The 11,198-nt window shown below is 36.9% G+C and overlaps 1 protein-coding gene across 1 annotated transcript in view; it reads left to right on the top strand.

Annotated features, from left to right (window-relative positions):
* Window positions 1-7,681, top strand: part of LOC107574216 (SLIT and NTRK-like protein 6) — a 13,990-nt gene extending 6,309 nt beyond the window's left edge. Inside the window, exon 2 of the mRNA XM_016260675.1 lies at window positions 4,958-7,681. Within this exon, the coding sequence (XP_016116161.1) occupies window positions 4,976-7,459 (2,484 nt within the window). The 5' untranslated portion in view covers window positions 4,958-4,975 and the 3' untranslated portion in view covers window positions 7,460-7,681. The remainder of the gene's footprint in view (window positions 1-4,957) is intronic.
* The last annotated feature ends 3,517 nt before the right edge of the window (window positions 7,682-11,198 follow it).

Genomic DNA, 11,198 nt, shown 5'->3' on the forward strand with positions numbered 1-11,198 from the left:
TATATATATATATATAAAACTTTGCAATTTGTAGTTAGTTGTGTAGATTATTTTTCTTTGACAGCTGGTTAAAAAGATGTGCGTGTTGCTGAAGGCTTGCATGCAATGGAAATTCAGCATTGCTGGGTAAACGGCACATATGAGGCCATACAAAAATGTATTACCTCAAAACATAAGACATTGAATTGTGATGCCAAGAGAAGCGCACACTATATTTCCTCTGTTATGGATATATGAAGCTCTCAGCCACTTGCTTGAATTTATTTGAACGTTTCACAGTACATATAACGTAGCATGTCATCAAACATTCACCGATGCACTTTTGTGATGGATTCTTCTGTTGGGAGTCTGCATTCTGGTCTAATGTTCAGTAGAACCGGCAATTTTGCATATATATTTATATACATATATCTGTGTGTGTATGTGTGTGTGTGTGTGTGCATGATGATGTAGAGTAGATACAGTATACATATGTGGATGTCTTCCACTCTCTCTGGCATGTGTCACTTCATCTGGAGCAACTGAGCTACTGGGCTTGTACACTGTGAAATATGATTTTTCAAAGTTGTAAATAAAACAAAGAGTATGTTTTACAAGAAAATGTGATTTTATTCTTTATACTTTAAAATGTCATGTTTAATTCAATGTGTTTCTTGCCATTTCTTTGCAATTAATAGGCAACATTTCTAGCGATCTAAAGTGAAAATAGGCCTAAATTTCTACACCGTTTTTATCAGTGTAGTTGTCAGATATGAAATTCAAAGTTTGTCACCTGCCTAAGATTTAACTGCCTAAACTTGAAAGAACAAGAAAAATCACAAATGAAATATCTTTAATATCAATTGTTTCTCTTAAACATCCTGGATGACTGTAACATAAGGTCTGTCCTAAAATCATCTTGCCATTCCAACAAGAAATCAGAAACCTTAGAATTTAATTTAATTAAACAAAATTTGTTGATTCTCTTACAGCAATGAAACTACATGGAAGCAAATTAATGTATTTGCTGAGGTTACTTTATTATTTTATTAGTATTATTATTCTATTGAAAAAGAACAATCATGATCCTATGCTCAAAGTGATCTCAAGGGTGTCTCAAATAGTGCTCAGGTTTGACAAGATGCCAAGTATCAAATTTCAATATAAACTAAGATTTTTCATCAAATTATTAAAGAGACCAGGAACAGATCACATTTTCTGGATAATTTAATACTGAAAGAAGAAGAAAAAAATACTCAGAAATTGCTAGCAATATTCGCAAAAAGAATGCAAAGAAATGGCATGTTGAATTAAATGTGAAATTTTAAAATAGAAAGACTGAAATAGTATTTTCTTGTAAAACATACTCTAATAACCTTTGTTTTATTTACAACTTTGGGTCCCACTTTATACTGTGTCCCTAATACCTGTGTACTTACATAGTAACTAAATGTGTATGTAGTATGTAACCACAGTGTAAGTACACATTGGTACATATTATCTACAGCTGTAATATTTCTGTAACAACCCTCAGGATGGTTTATGTAAGTACAAATGTGTACCATGACATTGGTAACAACACTTTTTTTCACTTCACTAAGTACTCGTGTAACAGGAATTATATAACTACATTTTGTAACAACAATATGTATAAGAGTAATTGGAACAATTTGATCCAGGGGGTGGAGATAGGTAGGTTTAGGGGTGGGAAGGGGATCCAGGGGGTAGAGATGGGTAGGTTTAGGGATATGTAAAGTGGGAGGAGTTGGATCTCGAGTTGGAGTTGGTGCACCACTGTAATACCAGTGTACTTACATGGTAACTCCTCAGGAACTGTCCACTTAATATTAAGTGTAACATTCTGGACACCAACCACAATTTATATGAAAAGCCTAACTTACTGGCCGCTGCTGTGTAATATCAGAGTAATTGCATGATAAATCTAATATAAAGTGTAACACTTTATTTACCAAAAAGTGCTGTTAGTCATGTTACTCATTTGTACTGCCATTTCCAAATAGTGTTGTTACCAATGTCATGTTACACATTTGTACTTACACATACCATTCAGTGGGTTGTTACATATGCGTAGTTACACAAACATTAGAGCTGTAGATACTATGTACCAATGTGTACTTACACTGTGGTTACATACTATGCACACATCTAGTTACTATGTAAGTACACAGGTATTAGGGACACTTAATATAAAGTGGGACCCAACTTTGTTCTACATTTAATCGCTTCACTCTCCAGCAGGAGAAACAACTGAAAGATCAAAAATATCTAATTCGGCCTACGCATTGGGTAACCGTGTGAAAGAAAGACAGGACAATTTGCTGTATCAGGACAGATGTTCCCATTCCCCTCCAAGGATGTGTGGAGCCGGTTAGACAGGCAGGGTGGGTGTAAACCTGAGGGATGAGGATGCATGGGTCGAGCTGTATGTGCGTACTGTATGTGTGTCATATAGGTAGATAGTTAAGTAGATGGATATTAGGCTTTGCTTAAATGCATTATAGCACAATATGTAGGCTTCACTAGCTTCTAATGGACCACAAATTCTCTCCTCACTGTCTGCCACACACTGCTTGCTAAAAATAGGAATGGGACCACATTTTTTCCCTTCTTTGTGCTGTCATCTACCATGACATGCAGGCATTCATATTCTCCGCAGTTTTTGTAATCTTTTAATCTAATTTTATTTATGCCCACCGCCCCCTTACACTGCCGTTCTACCTGCATCCTCAAGAAAGACAAGGAACCATCTTTATTGTCTTCACACTGTGTTTTCTCAGAGCTGTCAGCGCACGCAGCCTGTTGGTGTCATGTGGCATGCCGGACCGTTCAGTGTTTGATTTCATGTCAATACAATTGGGAAGTCTTTCATTCCTTATAGATTCTCTGGGACTCTGGGGTGTTTTATGTTTCAGTTAATTTGCATGGAACTGTGTTATGTCACTTTAAATGACATTATAACAAAGAATAGCGTGTGGTTATGTTCTTTCATTGGAACTGTGTGAGGAAGACATTGCTCAATCAAAGCTCCAGGGATTTATTTTTCATTTAAATATCAACTTTTTCCAATATGTGTCTCATATTTCAAAGTTCCTTCGAAGATAACAAATATAGGTTATAGGAAAAATAAAATTGTTGACATACAGCATTTAGAGCTATGGAATGTATAAGAATAGCAGATCAGATAATTTAGTTTTGGAATAATTTTATGAGAAACGTCCGTGTTCATATAGAGATCTCTTTGATTGTAGATTTTGGTATCATGGCAAATCTGAGCAGAACTAAAAACACTATTGAAACACATGCAAGATGATCTTCATCTTATCTCTCCTGATTTTTTTTTTTTAAGAAATACAAATTGACACAAATAAGTAGTCATGAAGATATAAATGTGTTTAGGGATCATTTTCATTTAATGAGTCTGATACGTATTCCTCCTAACAATTGTGATTTCTAAATTCAGTAAAAAAATAATGTAAAACCACCCTTACAAAAGTGTGTTTAATGATTTTTACAATCTTTGTAGAGACGTTATAAATGCAAAATTAATCTTCACACATTGTCATGTAAACAACAAACAGCTGGAATTTGTATGTGTTTGATTCACTAAAATAAACGGCATGTTTGTGAAATTATGTTTTGGTATGAAAAAAAAAAAACAGATTCTGAATGAGAACTGGTTCTTGGCTTCAACCCTACAAATAAGACAAAAGGCCCTTTCGCACCACTTTAGTTCCAGAACTAAATGTACAGTACTAAAGTACTTGGACGATTTTGCGCGAACTATTTCCCAGTACCATTTAAAGGGTTGCATTCGCACCGACAGTGTGTACTAGGAAGTGACGTAAGCCAGTCGACAGCGACGTCATTTGTGCACAGCGTTCAACAACGGAAACAAAGAACTACGTTAACAACAGGAGGATGGAGGATGCTGTGATCGGAGCTGTGTTTTTGTTGTGTCTCGCGAGTTTCACAATAATGTACATGGAATGTCGACGTATACGTAAAGCGATTGAAAGAACGGAAAGGAGGACTAAGAATCTCCAACGACAACTGGCAGTGCTACATTTGCTACAAGTGCCTGCACTTCAGCGTCCGTCCATCTATCGCTGTTCTCCATACTTGCGAAATAAGTTGACATGCTTACAGTATGTTTACACTGAGTTTTAAATCATGGCGGGGGAGGGGGTTTTCGTACGCGTTTGGCCAATCAATGTCTACTTATGTCACGATTAGTACCAGTTGTGCTGGTTAGACCCTGCTCCAGAGTAGGAGCTAATTTGGTTCTCGAAAAAGGCAGTCCGGTACTAAAATCGCTCCCAGTTCCGGCGGTGCGAACATGCCGAAAAGTGGGTAGTTCCACAATTAGTTCTGGTACTATGAAAAGGTTCCTGCGGTGCGAAAGGCCCTAAAGACAGTTATTGAAGAGTATAGATCTAGGCCTATAACATTAATGTGGAATGTGGTGTCTATACATGCATACAAACTCTTTTAAAATAGAAAAAAAAAGTTGCTTGATCTAATAAATTATGAGACATATAAGCACAAGTCTTTTTCCTGATTAGAATGTAATTCCCATTAATTTGAGATACTTAATTATTTCCCTAAGTATGTAATATGATATAATCATCGCTATTATCATCATCATTACTGACGCAACTAAATTATTCATTTAGGACTATTACCGTGTTAGTTATAAAGTGTTCTGGTGTTCTACTCCCTGCTCATATGCAATAATAAAATGCAATATGTTAGCAAAACACTTTAATAGCTTTAATAATTTTGTAAACTTGTAAATATCTGTATTTTTTGTTTTGTTTTTTTTAAGCCTGTTTATCTCATTAGATTCAGCACTGTGAACTTGCAATAATTACCATGATTCAGTGTTCTGCTTATTTTATGAGTTTGCCAAACACACTCAGTAATTACCTTTCCTTCTCTTCCCTGTGTTGTCTTTTAGATACAAGGAAGAAAAAAAATGCTGGCCCGGATCGTTTTCATTTGCTCCTTCTTTGCTGGTGCTAGTTTTGGAGATACTGATACCAAGGCATTGCATGGTGGAGCTTGCAAATCTTTGTGCACCTGTGAAGAGAAAGATGGACAATTGTACATAAACTGTGAAGACAGAAACATAAGCAAAATATCAGATGTGAAAGTACCATCAGATATGCCTTTCCATTTAAATCTATACAAAAATGACTTAGTGGAGTTACTTGCAGAGGATATGGATGCTTTCAAGAATGCCGTCACCTTACATCTTGGTGCAAACAGCATACAGGAGCTTGAACCTGACGTGTTCAGTGCACTGGGATCCCTGAGAAAGCTGCACATAAATAGCAATTTCCTGGTCATGCTGAAGGAGGACACATTTCACGGCTTGGTAAATTTGGAATACCTTCAGGCTGACACCAACTTCATCCGGGTTATGGAGCCTGGGGCCTTCAGCAAGCTTGTCCGTCTTAAAGTTCTGATCCTCAATGACAACTCCATTGAGTTCCTTCCAAGCAACATTTTCCGCTTTGTTCCTCTGACACATTTGGATCTGCGTGGGAACAAACTGCAGACACTGCCATATGTGGGTTTCCTGGAGCATATTGGTCGTATCATGGAGCTCCTATTGGAAGACAATGACTGGGTGTGCAATTGCGAAATCTTGCATTTGAAGGTCTGGATTGAGAACATGCGAGCGCAGTCGTCCATTGGCGAGGTGGTTTGCAACAGACCTGAAGATCTTAGGGGCACCACTTTGACCAGGGTCAAAAGGGATTTACTTTGCCCCTCCCATGCTGACATCAATCTCGAAGAGCCATCAAGGTCTCTAGACATGGTTGTCACCCCATCCACCAAAGTGTTTCAGATACCGAATGTCAACGATGGCACAAAAATACCTACACCTGCAAACGGCCTAGGTACATTTTGCGTGCCACTGTGCTCTTGTCCTCCCCAAAGTATGGGGTTTTTAATGCACTGTGAGGACCGAGGCATTCAGAGGATATCTGATATAGGCATTCTTGAACAAAGCCCAACCAAGCTGGTTTTGACAGGGAATATGATACAGCGACTTTTAAAATATGATTTTGTGACGTACGACAGTTTGGAATTGCTCAATTTAGCAAACAACCAAATAGACTACATTGACAATGAAACCTTTTTGAGTTTGAGCAGTTTGAAAAAGCTTTACCTGAATGGAAACAGAATAGAGAAAATCTCGGCAACAATGTTTCTTGGCCTTCACAACCTGGAATACTTGTACTTGGAGTATAATGTCATCAAAGTGATTGAGGCTGGATCGTTCAACCCTTTGACAAATCTAAAGCTCCTGTTGCTAAACAACAATCTACTCAACACTCTCCCTGCACAAATATTTCGTAATGTGCCCTTGGTGACATTGAACCTAAGGAAAAATATATTTATGCACTTACCGGTGAGTAATGTTTTGGAGCATCTCAATTATTTGGAGCAAATTTATCTTGAGGACAATCCTTGGGACTGCACTTGTGATTTGGTCAGCCTCAAACAGTGGGTAGAAAAGCTAAGCAAGGAGACCGTGGTGGGTACCATCTTATGCCACACTCCTCAAAAACTGTCTAGTGCTGAGGTTAGAAATCTGAAGCATGATGTTCTCTGTCCTGGCTTGGTCACATATAAGTCGCTAACTGGAGACACCAAGGACGGTAGTGCAGTCACGATTGCGCCAGAAGGCGGCACCACCGGCTTCTTCCGGTTTCTGACAGATGCAGTGCCACTATCGGTGCTCATCCTCTGCCTTCTCATCCTCTTTCTGACCTTCATTTTCTGCGCTGCAGGGCTCATCGTGTTTGTGCTACACCGTCGGCGGAGACAGGCCAAGAAGAAACAAGCCGAGGAGCAACTGCACGAGAGCAGTCCAATCCACCTGCACTATAGCATGTATGGCCAGAAGACCACCCACCATGTAACTGAAAGGCAGGGACCCGGCATGTACGACGAACCTTCCCATAGCCCAATCATTCAGGTCTGCAGAAACCCTAGTTACTGTTCTCAGCATAAAGAATATGAGTTAGATGAGTATGATAGCGAGAAACCTAAGCATATCTGCCATAGCATTCTTGACAAGGAGAGTGAATCCCTACTTACAGGACCCAATGTGAAGTTCAGGGCCGTAACAGACTACCCCGCTGAATTTGTGAGTTTGGGAGATGCAAGCTCCTTGTACAGGAACATCCTAGAAAGGGAACGGGAACTCCAACAGCTCAGCCTCACCGGATATCTCAGGAAAAACATATCACAGCTACAACCGGCTGTGGACATGCAAGTCCCCAACCACCACAAAGAGCTGAAACTAATGGAGACTCTTGTTTATACAAGGCCAAGGAAGGTCATGGTGGAACAGACTAAAAACGAGTACTTTGAACTCAAAGCCAACTTACATGGCGAACCAGACTATTTAGAAGTCTTAGAGCATCAAACGACTTTCAACTGAGATAAGTACACTGTATACTTTGATTTGACAATGATACTCAAGTGCCTTGACAGTTCATTCTGAGTTCTGATTTAGCCCAAGAGATACAATACAACAATGTCAGAGTAGAGGCAATTCTCACAAAACAATAATTTGATGCGGACACAATGTCTAATTTCAGGTGGACCTTTAGCGTTAACATGCTATTGGACATTGCAGATGATGGATTATACATTCTAACTAAATTCCAGTCACACAGAATGAGTCGCAAAGTGTTGTCTTTGGACAAGATTGGCTTTGATACCAGAACATTTATTGTGCATTGTGGTTAATGCATTCTCTTTATGTTTGGTAGGGAAGACTAGCATAGAGTAATTTCACATTTATATCTCTTATTACGTATGTGAAAGATCTTCAAGCACTGTTTATTTGTAGCAACTGAAGAAAACGTGTTTTCTTTCTTTTTTCTGTCTGACAGAACATTTATGATTAGTTAAAACATTATCTGATTTGCTAAGTTTTGAATTAAACATTCCCAACACAGTTTTTGTTCATTACATATTAAATAATGGTTGGATTTGGACCTCAAGATGCCTGAAAATTGCATTTATTATGCTTGTAGCTTGCCAAATGGCTATTGTTTTGACCCTGAGGTCAGACTTTATGAGTGGGCTCATTTATTGTGCCTGAAATTGGCCTCTCACCTGGAATTCTCAACACTCCTGGAGAGTTTATTCAGAAATCATGTCATACAGACCCACTTGCTTATTACCTCCACTGTTTCTGATATGGACAAAAACTCTGCTGGGCATCCTTGGAGAAAATTAAAAGTAAAGAATTGCACTACTTAAACTACCATTGAAAGGTGGTTGATGACAATCACATAGTGGGGCTGCACAGTCTATGCCATTTTTTTTCCCCATAGGAAAACCAAGTAGTGTAGCTTCTGGTTTGTATAATGATGTTGTTTAAAGTTTCTTTTGAAAACATAAATCGTATTTGACTACTTTCTTTCAGCATGGCAATTATGCAGGGTGTTTTATCTGCATTATCTGGCTGGAGAAGAAAAGAAAATATATATCTTTATATGTATATGTATAGAGAAAATATGCACACAAATTATTGTGTTAAGCCTTGAAATGTTTTACTGTATAGAAAAGCACCATAGCTTTATTTTGTATGTGGATGAGAGTTATTTATTCTGTATATTTGTACATAATTTAACATTTATATATGTTTGTGTGCCTTTAATGTGGTACCAGTTAAGCTGTAAATAAAAAAAGTAAATATATACAATAAATAGTGTATTCCAATATTATGGGCAGTAACATGAATAGCACTTGGTACAAGTAAATATGTAAATGAAATAAGGGGGGGGGGCAATGGAGGGAAATAATATTTTATTTCAGTTGTTCTCAAGTGGTGGGTGACAAAAAAAATAAACTTGATAGCATCTCACGCAGCAGGGAAAACAGTGTTGAATGGGAATAATAAAATGAAATTATTCAATCATGCAAAGTTAGGAGGATAACAACGTATTTATATATAACATTTATAGTTTTTATGTCAAATCAGACTCTACAGTATTTTGGTCTGTCACTTTATAGAAGCTTGTCAAATTAGACAAATGACAACATGGAGAGACTGCTTGACATGTCCTCATCTTTAAACCAAGAGCAAACTTATTGAGACCATATTAAATATGGGTTACACTACACCACTGATCTATAATTTATACTTTTCTGGTTGGTGAGCAGTAATAATAAGAGCTTTTATCAGAATAAACATGTAAAATATGTTTTAAAACATATTCAGTTGTGGAAATTTATGACATTTCAAAAATAGCATCAAGATGATTTCATCCCTAATAACACTGAAGCAGTAAAATCACACCCAACCATCCTATAAAAGTTGCTCATGTCAACACTGTTTGTGAACTTGACACATTGCCATTGCAAAAAAATATTTCTGTCAGACCCTTGTTTCTAGAAAATAAATTTTTTCGAGCACGCAAGCAGTGTAAGCAAGCAGAATACTTCTTTTCACCCTCTCCACACTTTCATCTTCCCTTTCTCCTCGCTTAAGTGGCTTTCCAATATTTCTCCATTAACCATCAGATAGGATCATTCACCTGGGCAGGAAAGGCAAAGAGCATTAAAACAAAATGGATGGTTGCAAAAGGAAGGCCAATGACTTTTGACAAATCACTCGTTGCAACTTTCAGTAAAGTGCAAAACAGTGTTCACTTTCAGGAATGGTTTACTTTATTTTCAAGAATGTAAATTATTGTGGTGTGAATATTTCAGCAAGGAAACAAACAAAGGCAGCGACTCTTTCACATTGCCGGAAATGAGTATTGTATACTACTACATATCTGATATATTTGACTGCCATCTTTTTTCATCACTGAGAGCTTATCTACCATCTATTCTTTATTATGCCCTCTAAACACCAGTTTCAGGCCAATTCCTGTGCGCTTCAGTGCACATACCATATTTTTTTATCTGAACTCGCCTTGTATCAGCAAATTCTCTACAGAGAATGTGCAAAAATGGATGTAATGAACTGACACAGGTCATTTATGCTGATGATATTCAAAGGGACAATGTTGCTCTGCTGAAGACAGTGACGTTTTTAACTGCCTTTTCCTAGTTTTGCAGGTATTTAAAAATGCCTGAACTCTCAAGGGATTTAAAATGTATTTTCTTACCTATAAGTTCTACTTCACAGCAGAGCTATTCAAACACGGTGTATGTAAGCACAGGATGGAATGTAAATATCTGAGAAAACTAAACTGCCTCCATTAGACTCAGATGCTACTAGTGGGCTTTCTATGTAATTCGCTACATGGGCATAGCAATCGCTCCTTCTCTGGGGATATCTTGAGTAATAGACTCGGAATTTCTGCCCTCACGATCTATAGATGAACCACTCCTCTTGTATGTTGCCAACATATCCAAGTAACATCTAATGCATATCAATGCAGCTTTGATAGCACATATATAAACTGAAACATGCTTGAAATTATTGGTAGTGGCAGGTCTGTTTCAGCACAAAGTCTAACTCATAATGTACTTTCAGAACAGCAGTTTAAACATACCAATATCTGGATCATCGAGAGCTGTAAAAACCACATATACTGTATAAACATATATGTCTGCATCCATTCTGCTCAAATACACAAATGAATAACCATAAAATTAAGCATATCATTCCTGAAGATTTTCCCAAAGAGATAGTTAAATGTAATTCCTAGTTTGACCATTCAAATACACACACACACACACACACACACACACACACACACATATATCATTTAAGTATGTATATATATATTGTCATTTTTGTCATATTTAGTTAGTTATAAATTCATGTTATATAATAATTTATAATATAATTTGAACACTGATATTAACAATTATTGTACTACTATATCAGAACATATATCAGAATATATCATGTTTAAAAAAAAATACACACACACACACACACACACACACACACACATATATCATTTAAGTATGTATATATATATTGTCATTTTTGTCATATTTAGTTAGTTATAAATTCATGTTATATAATAATTTATAATATAATTTGAACACTGATATTAACAATTATTGTACTACTATATCAGAACATATATCAGAATATATCATGTTTAAAAAAAAATATATATAAAAATTAATCATGTTTGTTTTAAAGCACTAAAATTAATGAAGTCTTAAATGAATATTTCATCAAAAAAATGGAAGTTGTT

Source organism: Sinocyclocheilus grahami, unplaced genomic scaffold (assembly GCF_001515645.1).
Source record: "Sinocyclocheilus grahami isolate Dianchi unplaced genomic scaffold, SAMN03320097.WGS_v1.1 scaffold2149.1, whole genome shotgun sequence".
NCBI classification, from domain to species: Eukaryota; Metazoa; Chordata; class Actinopteri; order Cypriniformes; family Cyprinidae; genus Sinocyclocheilus; species Sinocyclocheilus grahami.